Genomic DNA, 17,765 nt, shown 5'->3' with positions numbered 1-17,765 from the left:
CCACCATCTGATAAAAATGTTGATCACTAAATACACAAGGATGTGTGAAAACATCTATTGTACATGTTTTTCAACAAATAGTATTGGTTCTATTTATATATACATGCACACAGAGAGACATTATTAGCATAAGCTAAAATCAACAATTTCTTTCAGTTAAACTATGTTATAGTTAAATCAGTTTTTTTTAACTTAACAAAGGTGGGAAATCATAAGTTTTGTTTTGTTTTTATTCTTTGGTAGAAAGAGACTCTTAAAATGCTGGGTTTTGTTTTGAAGGTGCTTAGTAAAGGTATGGTAGTTTGGGTAATCTTTTTAGTTGTGATGTACATTTGTGGTGATTAGTTCACAAATCATATTCCTTCCCATTTGTGACCATCAACATCCATTTTCTGATTGGGGTTAAAGGTATAATCATAGCCATGGAAGAGAGTAAATATTTTTCTCACATGATGTGATAATAGTGAATGTATTAATAAATTTCTTGAATGGTGAATCATTCACAGGTGATGTTTTTGCCATATATAGAGGTGATTAAAATGTCTGTTGAGGTAAATGAATTTAATTTCCTTATACTTAATTAAACACCAAACAACAATAGTCATAGTCATAGTCAAATTTTAACACATTTGCAATGGGAGAATGACATTAGGAAACCTATAGTGTTCCCATCTTTTGTTTTTTGACTGGGTACTTCCTTTCCTGGGCAAACTCTCATGATTGTCAGATATATGCCTTAGACTTTAAGAAAGTACATTTCAGGAAGTCCTGAAAAAAGATATCATGATCTCTCTGATTTCATGACCAGAAATTCTAAAGGAAAAAAAGATTTAGAGCCTTTTTAAAAAGTGAAATTCTAATTATATAATTTATAATCTCAAGAGTCAAAAAAGGATAGGGGGCATCTTAAAGTACTGTTACAATTTCAATTTTCTATCCAGTTTATTCCATTTTTTAAAAAAATGTTTAAGGAACAAAGAGGCATATCACAGAGAATTATTGATTACTTGAATCCAGAAGAGTAGCCTAGGTTAATATGGTTAGTGTCAGGAAAGGTAAAATCCAGAATGTGTAGTCCAATGGAACAAAGTTAAAGACACTGACTGGTTACTGTTTTAAAGTTGTGTTCAGACCATGAATAAGAGCACTGGCTACAGATGTTAACTGTCTACAAGAAAACTTTTTTTTTTTTCCATCTACAATGAATTTTTTGTTTTTTCATTTCTTTTTTAAATAATAGCTTTTTATTTAAAAAAAAAAAACACTTGCAAAATAGATTTTAACATTCATCCCTGCAAAACTCTATGTACCAAATTTTTCTCTCTCCCTTCTCCTACCTCTGTCCCCTAGATAGCAAGCAATCCAATATATGTTAAACATGTATAATTCTTCTATATATTTTTTCATTATTATAATGCTACACAAGCAAAACCAGATCAAAGGGGGGTGGGGGGTGGAAATGAGAAAAAAAACAAACAACAACAAAAAATGGTGTGTGTGTGTGTGTGTGTGTGTGTGTGTGTGTGTGTAGTGATCCACATTCAGTCCCACAGTTCTCTTTCTAGACATAGATGACTCTTTCCATCATAAGTCTATTGGAATTGGCCAGAATCATCTCACTGTTGAAAAACGTCATGTCCATCAGAATTGATCATCACATAATCTTGTTGCTATGTACAATATTCTTTTGGTTCTACTCATTTCATTCATGCAAGTCCCTCCAGGCTTTTCTGAAATCATCATGCTGATCATTATAGTTCTACAAAATTGCTGCTATAAACATTTTTGAACATATGTGTCTTTTTCCCTTTTTTATAATCTCTTTGGGATACAGACCTAGTAGAGACACTGTTGGATCAAAGGGTATACACAGTTTGATAGCCCTTTAGTAATAGTTCCAAGTTGCTCTCCAGAATGGTTGGATAGGTTCACAACTCCACCAACAATGTATTAATGTCTCACATAAGAAAAGTTTTCTTATCAGTTATTCTATTGCATCTCTCTTTTCTGCCAAAGTGGAAAAGGTATATAAGAAATGTGATTTTAAAAAGAAAGAAAAATGAGTTAAAGTCTCTAGATCCAGATGACTTACATCCCAAAGAATATGCCGATCTGATTGCAGAAGACTTATTAGTGATCTTTGAGGAGTTGTATTAAATAGGTGAGGTATACAAAGACTAGAGGTAAATATATTTCTCTTTTTGAGAAGTATTGTGAAGGGGGAGAGATGTTCCCAACTTGATATCAGTCTTCAGGAAAATTCTTGAACAGCTGAATACTTGGACTTTTTGTTTTTAAGAGTCAGGATGAGTTTCAGTAAGAAATAATATTGAATTAACTTCAGGAAGTTTCAGGAAGATAGCATAGATATAGTAATACCTAGCTTTTATCAAGGCAGGCAGCACTTACTCATAAAATTCTTGTGAACATAATTGAGATCAGTATAACTAGGTCACTTCTTAGCTGAATGATTAGACCCCAAGAATGCTGAATATGGTTGATTTGTATTAACCTGAAGAAAAATCTCTGACATGCCACAGACATCTTTTCTTAACTGTTGCCCATTCAATAATTTTACTAATTGAATAAAGAGATACAAGGTATATTTACCAAATTTGTAGAATATTTAGAACTGGGATAGATCCTAATTAGGGTTCAAAAAGATGTCTGCCGAAAAGAACTAGTGGTCCTCAGACTAGTAGAAATTTATTAGAGGAAAATGTGAATTCCTTTTTCTACCTCTGATTATAATGTTTCAGCTAAATCTGTCGGTGGAATATATCTTAATTACAAAAGGTTTTACTGTGTTAAGTTGCATGTGTAAATATAATGCTGGAATAAATGCACTTTTTTTAGGAGCCCAACTTAATACTTTATTCAGAAGTGTAAAAAAAAAAAAGTCTTCATGTTACAGGTCACTTTCGACCAGAATTTATACGCCCACCACCTCCGCTACATATTTGTGAAGATGAACTTGCTTGGTTAAACCCAACAGAGCCTGATCATTCAATTCAGTGGGACAAATCCATGTGTATTAAAAATAGCACTGGTGTTGAAATCAAACGTATAATGGCTAAAGCTTTTAAAAGTCCCTTGTCTTCTCCACAACAAACACAGGTAAGTGTTTCAGATTTGATAATTCAGATTTGAGTATACTGAAGATTCAAATACATGTTCTAATGATTTAGCTGAAGTAGATCAGTTAGTGGCAAAAAAAAAAAAAAAAAGTCAATGAGCTAGCTTCACTAGGAAGAAAAATTGGGTTCAAGTCTTTTTTTTTTTTTAACATACTATTCATGTAACTCTTGGCAAGTCGTGTAATTTCTCAGAGCCGCATGGCAATCCTCAAAGAATAACTTCATCTACATTGTTTCCTCACTGGGAGGTCTCTATAACATTATATAATAATATTATATAATAATAATAAAAGAATTAGGACATGATTAGATTGGTTAGTCGCCAACTTTTATGTGGTATAGAAGTCTAGATTATAGGAAATTTATTTCACAAAGATGTGTTCTAGCCTTATGTCTTACGTATGTAAAAATGATATTTTGAAGATTATGGTTAAAGTATGACTTTTCTTTTATATTTGGCTGTTGTAGCTCCTTGGGGAGTTGGAAAAAGATCCCAAGCTCGTTTATCATATTGGCCTCTCTCCTGCCAAACTGCCTGACCTTGTAGAAAATAATCCTCTAGTTGCTATAGAAATGCTATTGAAATTAATGCAGTCAAGCCAGATAACAGAGTATTTTTCAGTCCTGGTCAACATGGACATGTCTTTACATTCAATGGAAGTTGTAAATCGGTAAGTGTTTCTTTGTTACTTAATTGGAGCTTAAATTTTCTGTGTATGTATATGTGACTCATATTTTTCAGTAAAATGCTTCCTTTATATCTAGAATGGGAACACTAATACAATTTTGAAACAAATAGTTATATTTATAGGAGAATTAAAATTTCTATACCTTGATTATATTTTACACCTTTCTAGAGGCATCTTTGATTAGTGTAGTAGTAGTAGGCTTGGAGTGAGCAAAACTTAATTCAAGTTCTGGGTCTGGGCAGAGGTTACTTCTTTTAGTCAGGTGTATCTACTTAAAAAAAAAACAAAACAAAACAAAACCTAGGATTTGATCTACCTTCTCTCTTCTAATGTAACTACAGCTACTGTAGTACTTACTGGTTTTGTTTTTTCTGTATTTCTAGCATTTAGCATATCCTGGAAAATAATAAAACATTTAATAAATGCTTATTTACTTATTGACTTGTTGAAATTCAAACACATCCTTCATTAGCAAGCACTAATAACCCCCAAAGACTTTATTTCAGACAATTGGCACAATTGCACAGAATAGAAGGCCAAAAGGAAACACAGACAAGTAGTACAGTGTTGAAAGTTACATGTTCCATCTGTAACTATTTATATTTGTTTACAAATATAAATATGTATATTTAGATTTAAAGGGGAAATTTGAGTGAAATTATCCTTATTTCTTTAAAGAAAAAAAAAAGGTTTTCTTAGTAGTTGACAGTAAGTTAATAGGATTCTAGCTGAGGAATACGCTAATAGGCTTTCCTTACCTACATATAATAACCTTACCTACACTCATGTTCAGCATGGTAAAAGCATGAAATATTCTGGTTAATGAAAATACAGAGTAAAAAGTTCTTTTCAGTCAAGCTCCATATTTCAAAAGAAACTACAGTGACGACAATATCCTCCATACTAAAACACTGTGTGTGTGTGTGTGTGTCTGTGTGTGTTTTAATATTCATTTTTTATTTTCCCCAGTTACGTGTAAAACATTTTTTTCCCTTGGTTATACATTTATATTTATTTTTACATATTTTCATATAAATCATTTTGAGAGAGAAAAATCAAAAAGGTAAAAACAAAGTCAATCTTTTCATTTTTGGTACTAACAATGTGATTTTCTTCTTTCCTTTTTCTACTTAAATTAACTAAAGATTTATCTGTTTTGTTGGTTTTTTCATAAAACCTTTAGTTTTGTTTATTAAATCAGTAATTTTCTTACTTTCAATTTTATTAATCTCCCCTTTTATTTTCAAATTTAGCATTTAATTGGAAGTTTTTAATTTGTTCTTTTTCTAGCTTTTTAAGTTGTATGCCCAATTAATTCATTGATCTTCTCTTTGTCTTTTTTATGTAAGTAAGTATCTAAAGATATAAAACTTCCCCTAAGAACTACTTTGGCTTCATCCCGTAATTTTTTCTTTGTTGTCTCATTATTCCACTCATTCCTTAGGATCAGATTGTTTAGTTTCCAATTAATTTTTGGTTTATTTTTTGGTCCATTATTACATGTAATTTTTATTACGTCATGATCTGAAAAAGATGCATTCACTGTTTCAGAAGCCTTTCTCCATTTGATTGATGTTTTTTATTACATGGTTAATTTTTATATAGTCTCCTTTCTGTTTATATTTAATTTTCTCCAAAGATCTATCACGCCTAACTTTTCAACATTTTGTTTACCTCCTTAACTTCTTTCTTATTTATTTTGTGGTCTGATTTGTCTAGTTCTAAGAGACCAAAGTTGAGATCCCCCACGAGTACAGTTTTGCTATCTAATCCTTCTTGCAGCTCTCTTAAATTCTCTAGAAATTTGGATGCTATACCACTTGGTGCATACATTTTAGTATTGATTATTTCATTATCTTTGGTACCCTTTAGCAAGATGTAGTTTCCTTCTTGATCTCTTTTAATTAAATCTATTTTTTGCTTTTGCTTGATCTGAGATCAGGATCGCTACCCCCTGCTTGTTTTTACTTCAGCTGAAGCAAACTCTGCTCCAACCTTTTATTCTGTCTGTATCACTCTGCTTTTAATGTGTTTTCTTGTAGACAACGTAGTGTGGGATTCTGGCTTTTAATCCAGTCTGCTATCTGTTTTATGGGAGAGTTCATTCCATTCACATTCACAGTTAAAATTTCTATTTCCTGCCATCTTATTTTTTCCAGATTATATTTTTCTCTTTCCTTCCCCCTTTTTCCTAATTCCCCTATAGTTTGCTTCTGACTACTACCTACCTCACATAGCCTTCCCCTTTTATAGCCCCTTCTCCTTTCTTATACCTTTCCCCTTCTACTTCTGTTCTCCCTTCTATTAACCTTCCCTTTTCCTCTTTCCCCTCCGACTTCCCTGTAGGGTGAGACAAGTTTCTCTGTGAAGCTAAATGTGTCTGATATTCTCTTTGAGCCGAATCTGGTGAGAGTAAGATTCACACAATGCTCATTCCCCTCTCTTCTTTCCCTCAATTGTAATAGCTCTTTTTTTGCCTCTTCATGAGATGTAATTTACCCCATTTTACCTCCATTTTCTTCTTCCATACAATTCCCTTTCCACCTTTAGTTTCTTTTTTATATCATCACAATAAAATCAAATTATACCTACATCTTCTAAGTATAACCATAACAGAGATACAGTTGTCAAGAATTAAACATACCATATTCCCATATAGAGATGTAAACTTTTTAACTTTAAAAGTTTTTTTTTCCTTTCCTTTTTACCTTTTTATGCTTCTCTTGAGTTCTGTATTTGAAGATCAGATTTTCTGTTCCTCTGGTCTTTTCATCAGAAATAAATGAAACTGACCTGTTTCATTGAATATCCATCTTTTTCCCTGAAAGATAATGCTTAATTTCGCTGGATAGTTGAAGTTTGGCTGCAGTCCAAGTTCCTTTCTTTGCCTTTCAGGATATCATATTCCAAGACCTTCAATTCTTTAAAATAGTACTGATAATCTTGATTGTGATTCCTCGATATTTGAATTATTTCTTTCTAGTTGTTTGCAATATTTTCTCCTTGATCTGATAATTCTGAAATTTAACTATAATATTCCTTGGAGTTGTCATTTTGAGGTCTCTTTCAGGAAGTGATCTTTGAATTCTTTCAAAGGCTATTTTACCCTCTGTTTCTAGGACATCAGAGCAATTTTTCCTAATGATTTTCTGAAAGATGATATCTAGCCTCTTTTGGTCATCATGGTTTTCAGGGAGTCTAATAATTTTTAGATTGTCTCTCATGTATCTAGTTTCCCAGTCAGTTTTTCCAATGAGTATTTCTTCTATTTTTTCTTTTTTTCCTTTTCTTTGTTGTTGGTTTTGTTTGACTGATTCTTCAAGTCTCATTAAGTCATTCACTTCCATTTATTCAATTCTAATTTTTAGTGAATTCTTTTCTTTAGTTAGTTTTTTATCTCCTCTTACATTTGACCAATTAAACTTTTAAATGAAGTATTTTGTTTATTGGATTTTTTTTTTCCCATTTCACAAATTCTGTTTTTCAATGCATTGGTTTCTTTTTCAAATCTATTTTGTAAGGAGTTATGTGATTTTTCTATTTCACTAAATCTATTTTTCAAGGAATTTTCTTCAGATAATTTCTGTGTTTCCTTTTCCAAGCCCTCTTACAAAGTTCTTATTTCCTTTTCCCATTTTTCTTCTCTCTTTTAAGATTTTTTTTTTAATTATTTTTTGAACTCTTCCTTAAGAGCCTTATGATATGAGGACCAACTCATATCACCCACTGGGCCTTCATCTGGAGACAATTTGCCTTTAGTATCTTCAGGGTTTGAGGTCTGTTCTCTGTCCCCATAAAAGTTATCTATGATCAGTTTTTTTGCTCATTTTTAAAGGCTGAAGTCTACTGTTAGCGCAAAGGGAAGGTTGTCGCAAGATTCCTCTACAGGCAACAGCTTTATGGTACCCTGGGTTGGTGCTGATGACTTTTCTTCCTGTACTGGGTGGTCATGGTCATGGTCCCATACTATTCTGGGGATCAGAGGCTCTCCATTTGCCTTTTGTATTTGCTTTGTATGTCCCGCAGCTAACCTGCTGATCCACTGGCTTCTGAACCAGGACAGAGTAGCCAATGCTGCTTTATTTTGGCTAAGAGTATCCTGGTAGATTACCTAACTCCCTTCACTTTGTCTCTTCTTCCCCTGCCTTCCCACCCAATTGAAACAGCCCTTTTCTGAAGTTCTTCCAAAAAAACTTTTGCTGGTAATTTGTTAAGACTCCAAATATTTGTGGGTTCTGTCACTCCAAAACCATTTCAGAGGCTTGATATGGTCTTGATCTGAAGACTTCACATGTCTGTTCTCCACCATCTTGGCTCCATCTCTCCTGTTTTACCTTTGATATTTTTGGTTATTTTTCTGCAATTCTCTTGAATCTTTTGTTTGTTGATCAAATTTTCTGTTTAGTTCTGTTCTTTTCTATAGAAATGATTGAGAATTCTCTACTTCATTGAAGAAGGATCTCCTCCCCTGTAAAATGATGCTCAAGTTTCATCAGGTAGATGATTCTTGGTTGTTATTCCAGGTACATTGCCTTCCAGAATATGGTATTTCAGGCTTTCTGATCCTTTATTGTAGAAGCTGTCAAGTCCTTCCTTTCTTTTCTTCCTTCCCTATGCCCTCTCTCTCACCTTCCCTCCCATAAAGGTCATACTCTGCCCCTGGGTAACAGAGGGCTCTGTCCTAAGTTTCTTGTGGAGCTTTGAGCACAGGGGCCCTTTCTGTTTAGTGTCTAGTCCTACCTCTTATTGCCTAGTTTCTTGAGGTTAACAATTTGCCTTTTGTGCTGGGACTAGAGGTTTTCTCACTGGCCTGCTCTGCTACTGAGCTATGCCTAAGAGTCTTGGTTGCTGATCTGCTGTGATTAAGACTTCACTGGCTTTCCTGAAAACCTGAGCTGGGCTGAGCACCCCTTTCAATCTAGTAAAGATTGACTTTCCTTGAAGTACTTACAGTCTAGCTAAAACTGGAAAATAATTTCATTCCTCTAATCGTAGGCTCTGTCATTCCAGACTATGTTCAGAGGCTTGGTTTCATGTAGTTTTCAAGGGAAACTGGGAAAACTTAAACAGGTTTCTGGTTTCACTTCATCATCTTGGTTTCGCACTCTGAACTCCCAATTACATATAAAGATGATTTCAACATTCATTTTTTTTTTTTTTTAATTTAATAGCCTTTTATTTACAGGATATATACATGGGTAACTTTACAGCATTAACAATCAACATTCATTTTTTAAAAATAATTAATAGTTCTTTATTTTCAAAATACATGCAAAGATAAGTTTATTTTTAGAAAGACTAAGCTTAAGTTCATATTTTAGCTCTGCCTTTTAAGCTTGTATGTCCCTAGAAGAATGCAGGCTCCGTTTAGGCAGGAACTGTTTTTCATTATTGTCTTGATGATCCAAAGTGCCTAAATAGGATATTTTAGCACACTGGTTCTTAATATTTGTTGAACTGTATTAAAATTAGAAGGGATCTTAAATGATTTTTTTTAATTTTATCCTTTTATAGAATCACTGAAATCTAGCTTTTGCTTGAACAGCTTCACTTATAGATCTCAATGACTGACTCCAACAGAGTAAGCCTTTAGCCATTATCTATGTGACAACCCTTCAAATAACATCAATTCTTTCATTCCCTTTTGTCTTCCCTTCTCCAGGTTGAACACCCCCAATTCCATAAACCAACTTATATGATGTCATTTTTTTAGCCTTACTTTATGATCTTAGCGTTATTGGACACTTTTAACAACTTTTTAAGTATATTCAAAATAAACCCAATTTTTAAAAGTGGTCGCTAAGGACAGAGTACATAAGCATAGAGTTCTTCTTGTTCTAGAGAAAACGTGATTTAGAATCAGAAAGCCTGCATCTACATCTGCTATTCTGTTAGCCTTCTATGCCCTATGGGTGCTATACTTGTAGCTCATTATTCCAATAGTTTGGGGGTTTTTTGGAGGGAGGGGGCATAGCCCTATCTATCATTGTCTCACACTACCCTTTCCAGCTACTCCCAAAGTTTTTTCATATGAATTGAGTTTACTGGTTAAAATAACAGGATGCATTGCTAACATGAGATCTCTTTTAGAAGGAAATTAGATGTATTTATAAAGAAAACAAAGATTACTCAGTCCATTCGAATGTAAAAGGTCTTTTGTTTTCTGTAACTGAAGAGAAGGCTAAGACAATTGAATAGCCTATTGAATAGGCATTATAACCCTATTCCCCACCACAAAGTCCCTCTTCTGCTTCCTCATTTGCTGGGGACTATGGGGTGTACAGTTTCCTGATATACCTATTACATATTTACCCCTAGATATGTTCCTCCTCTTGCCACATGCATTGCATGACTTAAAATAAGCCTTTGCTCCTTCAGAGAAGGAAAAGTTATAATTGTGCATCAGCATTCTAAGCAATGCTTAATCTTTATCCTACTCAACTATTTCCTAACCTTGAGCAAGACAGAACCAGTTACATCCCATTTTATCTGGTTCTTCTACTACTACTCTGAATTTATGAAGACAGGATATTTCCATTATGTCTCAATTTCTTCTTTTTCTTTTAACATAGGTTTTGTTTTCATAATTTTTCACTCCTCTTCCTAACTCTTTCCTTGAATTTACAGAGAAACTCTGCACACTCATCTTCTTCAATAGATAGAACAAGGTTCCCTTTATCTTTTGCTAAATACAAGTTTTTCTGTTTATATTGTACTGGCATCTGCTTAACAAGTGAACTAATCTTTGTACACAGGGAATTGTACAACACCCAATAGCTATTAACCCCCTGGCAACTACTGTTAGGGATGTTAAGGTAAAAGTAGTCATTCCTTTCTATTTCCTACACCTTGACTTTAACCATCTAGTTACTGGGTTATTAATCTCTAAATGCCCTGCTAGCCCCTCTGGCAGAACTGTGAGTTGCTCTAAGGCTTTGATTATTGTTCCATCTGGAGCAGTATTATTAGGAATGAAGGTACATTGCTTCCAATCATGACACACTCCTTTTCTCTGCTAACATCATGTTCAGAGTCATTCTGTTTTTCCACACCATTCTACTAGTAACCACTCTGCTATTCCCTTTACTATAACCCTAGTATAATTTATAATCCTTTGTTAATTATAATAGATATAATTAGACCAATCCACATTTTTGTTAATAATAGCCCCACCAGAATAGGAATGATACAAACTTAGCAGCAATCTGATTTCTTGCTATTCATTTGGTACTCCCTTTGAAACGTCTCTATTATCTAAATAGATTCTTTCATCAAATGACCCATAGGGCAGACTTCTTTTATTCCTTCTGAAATTGTTTTTTTGACCCTCACTCCCTTTCTCAAATACCAGGATAAAAGGATTAGCCAATTGGACCAAGCATACAGGTGCTTGCCTAGCAGGTCAGAAAGTGTTTCCTCCATAATACCACCAAAGGTCTGCTTGAGGTATGTTCATCTCTGAGAAATTTCCAGAGCTATTTTACACTCCAGCTTTGAATACAAGAAGATAAGGTTCCCAGGTCTTGGAATCCTTCATCCTGCCATAAAGGACAAACCAAATGATTTCCTGAACCTGGATGAGAAGGCTGGTGTGTTCTTTTTCACAGAAGAGAATAGGTAGGACAAAGCACTGCAGCTCTTTTCAGAGATATTACTCTGGAACAGTAGGAGGACCATGTACTTGAATTTACTCTCATATCTTTCCATGCCTAAGGGGAGTGGTACCATTTGGGCAGTGTGTAGCCAGTGGTACAAACATAGCAATTACTTTTATTCAAACTGTTTACAGTATACTCTACCCATTTTACTCAAGCATTGGAGTATCTTGTTTCCATCTTCATCATCTGTCTAAAATCCTTAACTTTGCTAACTTTTACAACCATCTGAGGACTCCCACTTTTTCACTATAAAAACTTGATTCCAAATCTCTCTAAGGGATTTACTTGTAACATCTATTCCCAAACCATAGGTTCAGTTTACCCTTTAATTTCCATTTTGAATAGTCAGAATTATAGGAGTGCACTTCAGCTCTTGACAATTGGGCTTGATCTTTCCTTTAAACATACTTAACCTTACAGTCAGTTCTGATTTCTTGTGATGTCCACCCCCTGGAGGCTGTAGTAAACCAAACATTATTCCAATCTAGACATGGGGCCCCTAGAGATTCTTTCTGCCCCTCAGAATGTAAATATTTATCATAATTACTTACAAATTCTATAATTTGGCAGGCATCAAATTGAGTTTTTGATGGAGTAGCTTCTTCAGTCATGTTTATCCATATGATTAACTGGGAATGGCCCTTCCCCTTAGTCTCAAACACTTTTGTAATGGAGAGAGGGAGACTACCATAGCTATGTTCTAGGTTCATCAGTAATAACAGTCCCCCTCTCCACAGGATGTTCTAATATTTCTCATCCTAGTTAGTGGGGTTTCTTTAGGTGTCCCATAGCACCAAGTGGGACAGATATACCCTACATCAAGTATTCCCAATACAATTAAAATGGTTACAAAAGTGGGGTTTCTAACATGGCTAATGACTTAACTCTTCCTTGATCTATTAATATTCTTTCAGGGAATATAATTGTCAGTATTATTGAACTTACAATTCCTAATGCTGCATATAAGAGCCCTACCCTTATCATCCATACCTAACTTTTATAGTGAATGAATATTTTTTTAGGTGACTTACAAATAAAAGTCAATCTGAGATTTTCTGATATTCCTTTCCTTCCCAATGCAAAGTAACTTTTAAGGGATTAAAAGCACTTCTAACAGTCCATTCATGGGGTTCACCCACTGGTCCTTTGACTCTGGTGTAATGTGCCTAGTCTTTCTTGGCTATCTGGACTGCTGTTCCCGTTTTTAGCAACATTTGGTAAGGTCCTTCCATCAGACTGAAATTTGGATTCTTTCTAAGATTTAATCAGAACCCAATTCTCTGGTTTATACTTAGACACTGCGAATTCCAGTGATGGGATATGGGCCAAAAGTCCTATTTCCCTTAAATCTGAAAGGATATTAGATATTGCCAGTACATAGTCCCTCCCCTCCCCCCCCCCAAAAAAAAAAAAATCTCTTTGATTTCAAAGTGAAGGTTTTTCCCATTTCCCCAGAATAAGATAACCCAAACAACATCTCATCAGGTGATATACTATGATCTCTTTGAGGTGAAGTCCTAATCCTTATTAAAGCTATTGGCAAGCACTTGGTCTATGGAAATTTAGTTTCTGACATCAATTTGGAAATAATGCTTCTTTAAAATTTTATCCATTCTTTCCACTCTCCCAAGACCATCTCTGTCTTGCTCTGGACACAGATGGCTTTAGAGGGGAAAGTGAGGCAGATGACCTTCCACAGCTCTCCCTCACTTAAATCCAATTCTCTTGCATGTCATGACATCACTTCCCTGGTGCCATGGTCCTCTTCAAGAATGACGGGCAAACAACAATAACTATCACTCTCCCAGATGTGCTGGGTGCTAAGGAATGTACAATTCCCATTTTATTTCCAAATAATTCATTACCCTCTCAAAAATTCAGGATGTGAAATGGCTATCAGTGTTCAAACGTGTATTTTCTACTAAGCTATACCATGGAATTAAATGTTCTAGAATTATCTTAAACACGCCTGCCTCCATATATGGCAAAGGATAAGCAAAAATCATCAGTTAAATGATCCATTAAAACTATAACAAATACTTGAGTCTCCCTACTTTTAGCCTTTTTATGAAATCTATTTTTATATTTTGGAATGGTGAAAGATAGATTATCTCCCTCCTTGAGTTTGCTTTCTTAAAACTTTTATTTTCCTTCATAAAGGAAACCTTTCACATATTTGTTTAATCTATAAATCCCTATTTTCTTATAGCTAGGTGACCCATTGTTGTACTCTGCAATGACTCCCCTGATAGAAAATTGACAGAATTTCTCTATTATCTAGTAATAACCTTGCTCAATTTCAGTTACTCCACATTTAGTCAAATTTTTCTTTTTAGCTTCCATGAACACAGGGGTCACTATTATACTTGGGGGACTTGGGGAATTAACATATGTATTCTTGTAGGTTCCCTGAATAAGACTACCTCCTTAGCCTTCTTAATCTTCTAATTTGTTCCCTTCCACCTCAGATACCTCCTCTTTGGTGTCCCCTCACATACTATGGCAGTTTCATTTGGACACAAAAACTTAGCCGGCACCTGTTTTACCAAGTTAATTCCTTTCCTTCTGAAATGAGAGATCGTTATTCTTAAGACCTTTCCCCAGAAAATTTAAGAGAGCATTTATTGCTTCTGTTACTTTATTTTTCTTTTCTCCTCATATCAATAGATTACGTACATTAGTTAGTAAAGTTAGTAAAGTCTCTTTTGGAACTGGGAATTTCTCTAACATTACTCTAAAATTTATTTAAATAAATTTGGGATTTCATAATTCCAGTCCATCTAAATTGATTTTTCTTCCTGTAAAAGGATTTTTCCATCCAAAAAAACAAATAAATCTCTATTTTCTAGGGGCAGCCCCAAAAGGCATCCTTAAATTTACAGTACTAAACCATTTACCCTGGTAGGGAATCTTTCTCATGATAGTGTAAGGGTTTGGGACCTTCCATAGGAATAGGATATTATCTTACTCACACCACCTCATCTTTTCTTTTCAGGGCCTTAACACCTTTTAATTACCAGTTTTAGGCTTTATTATTAACAATCTTAAGACATTCATAAGTAATAGCCAGGTTGTTTTTGGCTGTTTCCCAATTCACACTAATTTTTTCTTTCTCTGTCTTTTTTTTTTTTTTTTTTTTGGTGAACCAGGAAAGGATTGAGTGCCAGTTTTTTACTTCAGTAGGCAGGCCTTCACCTTTAAATTTTCACCTGCACTGTCTCACAAACTTGACTCTTGACTCTTGCAAATATAGGCTGCTTGCTGCTGGAGTTTTCAAAGTGGCAATATACTGTTACTTTACAAGTTTCTCAACTTTTATATCCCTTTCAGCTTATGCTCTTTTCATTCCTACATGCTTAAACTTTCTTGTCATTTGTAATTTAGCTGACAGGGAGAGAAGTTCAAAGGAATATAAAGACAAGGGCACACATACAACAGAGATAACGAGAAGAAAAAGATCACATTTTAAAATCTTTATCTTTCTGTCTAGAACAGGGTGTGCCTTCCCAGTATTCCCAACAAACCTATTCCCATATTCTCCCTTTTTCTGGCACCTTATTTTTCTAATTCCCCATCCTATTCCTCCCTAGAGTTTCTTCTAAATATTCTATTTAATACCTGTTTGTTCCTGTACATGTGCCCTCCCATGTGGATATCTTCCATACTCCTGCAGTCCCAGATCACCCTGATATTTAGTCAACCTTAGAATTTGTAAGATGTTCTTTCCACTGACAAAGCAATATTTAAAGTCCAATTTTCTTACTTTGCCCCTTATGTGAGTAATAGCCGTGGTTTCTGTGCCCATTTTACATCTTTCCATTCACCTTTCTTTCTCTCAGTCTCTGGTCTCCATAGACAGTGGGAGGACTCACCTTCAATCCTTGAGACCTCTGAAATCAACAGTGTGCCACCTTGCCCTTTGGTGATAACTGCCTCCTTATCTCAATGCTCTGAACCCAGACAAGCCCCTAAAGTTGTGAGGAAATAATCCTCTTGTACTCAGAAGGGGTGAAGTTAAAAGCTCTATTTGTCACACAGTTGCAAAAGCTAGTGTCCTGTTGAATAGGCATACACTTATAAAAACAAAAGCAAGCAAAATCCCTTCCCTATTTGTCCATTCGCTGGGGATTACAGGATGTACAACTTCCTGGCATACCCATTACACATTTACCCCTAGATATGTTCCTCTTCACAACATACATTGCATGACCATTAAATTGAATCTTTGCTCCTCCAAAGAAGTTAATATTTATGAGCTTATTACACATGAGCATTCCAACCAAAGCTTAACTTTTACCCTACTTAATTCTCTTCTCATCTTGAGCAGTACAGAGCCAGTTACATCTCATTTTATCTGGTTCTTCTGCTAATTGCTACTCTAAATTTATGGAGACAACCACTTCTATTATGTATAGGAATAAGATAGATGCTTGGTGCTTTAGAAGTAGTATCAATATTGGTAAATAATTAAGATATAGGGCAAAGTCTCTTTTGACTTTGAAAAATAAGTGAATGAAAAAATAAGACCAAGATTTTGGCCATAAGAAGATTAAGTAAAAATGTAATACCACTGTGTAGTTAAGTCAAAAAGAGGAACAGTTTTAGGTGAAAAAATATTTGGTTTGGGTTATAAAGTTGTTTGAGACCTTGAGACATATAAATGAAGATGCTTATGTAGGCAGTCATGGATGTAGGTGTAGAGAAAGAGATTTGGAACTTGTACCTGCAGAGGCTGAAAGCTAAGGGAATGCCAGAGATACTGCAAAGTAAAAGTGTAGTGTTAGGATGGGGCCAAAGATAGAACCTTGTAGGAAAACTAAACTGTAGGTGTTTGAAAAATTAAAATAGATTGCTTGAAGATTACAAAGTTTAGATGCTTATTAGATCTTTGAAACAATCCTATAAAGTGAAGGTGCTATTTTATGTAAGTAAGGAAACTTTTTTTAAAGGTTAAATAACTTGCCCACAGGAACACAACAAAAAAGTGACCCAATGAAGTTTTGAATGGAGGTATGTTTAGCACTCTATCCATTATGCCATGCTTGAAGGGGTGTTACAAAAGCTTAGTATTTCACAAAACAAAGGAGGAAAGAGTAAAAAGGATGATTGACTGCATCTATCAAGAGAGTTGAGGAAAATGAAAAGTAAAAAATCCCCTTATTTTAATTGCTAATTACCATAACTTTGAAAGACAGCTCCTAAAAAGTGGGTGCAGAATCTTAGTTTTAAAGGTTGGTTGTGAGAGAATTTGAGGCATTAGTATTTCAGACGGTAAAGAGACAGTATTTCAAAAGGCTTTGCAGAGAAGGGGAAGGACTGAGATGGTAGGTAGATGAAACCAATAAATATGGATAAATTGAAACTGAATACTACATTTGTCTCTTGACTTCTGTGACATTGTACTATTTGTACTATTTATATATTTGACCAGTTTAATTTCCTTTTCATTCTGCAACCATGACTAAAACCACTTTTTTTTTGGGGGGGGGGGATATTTTTCCCCAAAATCTGCTTTCACCCTATAACTTGATATGATCACTATTCTTCCAGAATGCTTTGGGACCTTTAGGAGATTATTATTTCCTTGCCAATGAATCTAGTTTAATCTACCACTCCTCACTACACCTCTCCCCCAATTTTTCTTAAAATTACTCATATTTTTTTTTGGATCTCTCCTTTTGCTTTTGATGGTTATGTATATATGTTCCCTCAGTAAATCAGCAAGCATTTATTTTAAGCATCTACTATTTCTCAGGTTCTGTTAGGAAAAGCAAGAAACAAAACAATCCCTACTTCCATGTAGCTTACACTTTATTGGGAGACATGTATAAACAGAATAAAAATAAGGTCATAATGATCAACAAGTATTTATTATGTTCTAGAGATTGTGTTAAAGTGCTGAACCAAACAGACAAAAGGAGTCCCTATTCTTACAGGGTTCTAATGGGGTGAGACAACATGAAAACAACTATGTACCTATCTCTTTCTCCCTCTCCCCCTCTTCTCTTTATTATTGTGATGCTAGCAGGAAGTTCTGAAATGATGGAAAAACAAGCAAAATGCCACAAGGCATTCTAGGAGAAAGCATTAAACAACTGAAGGAATCAGAAAAGTCTTCATGTTAGAATGTACAGCTTGAGCTGCATCTTGAATGAAGCAATGAAAAAATGGTCACTACAAATTAATAGAGACAGGGTGGAATGCCGAGTCCTATTTTGCACCATAAGAGTTATATAGGAGGATTAAAATGGGTCATTCTTAGAACAAAGCCTAGCCAGGAA

General features: G+C 34.7%; 1 protein-coding gene across 2 annotated transcripts in view; it reads left to right on the top strand.

Moving 5' to 3' along the window:
* CNOT11 (CCR4-NOT transcription complex subunit 11) overlaps nt 1–17,765 on the top strand; it is a 37,407-nt gene that overhangs the window by 16,172 nt on the left and 3,470 nt on the right. For both annotated transcript variants that reach the window (XM_012546165.3, XM_031958823.1), the window contains 2 exons: nt 2,915–3,117; nt 3,606–3,808. In XM_012546165.3, the coding sequence (XP_012401619.2) occupies nt 2,915–3,117; nt 3,606–3,808 (406 nt within the window). The remainder of the gene's footprint in view (nt 1–2,914; nt 3,118–3,605; nt 3,809–17,765) is intronic.

Source organism: Sarcophilus harrisii, chromosome 3 (assembly GCF_902635505.1).
Source record: "Sarcophilus harrisii chromosome 3, mSarHar1.11, whole genome shotgun sequence".
NCBI lineage: Eukaryota > Metazoa > Chordata > Mammalia > Dasyuromorphia > Dasyuridae > Sarcophilus > Sarcophilus harrisii.
Note: the sequence above shows the minus strand (reverse complement) of the source record. Positions and strands in the feature narration are given on the sequence as shown.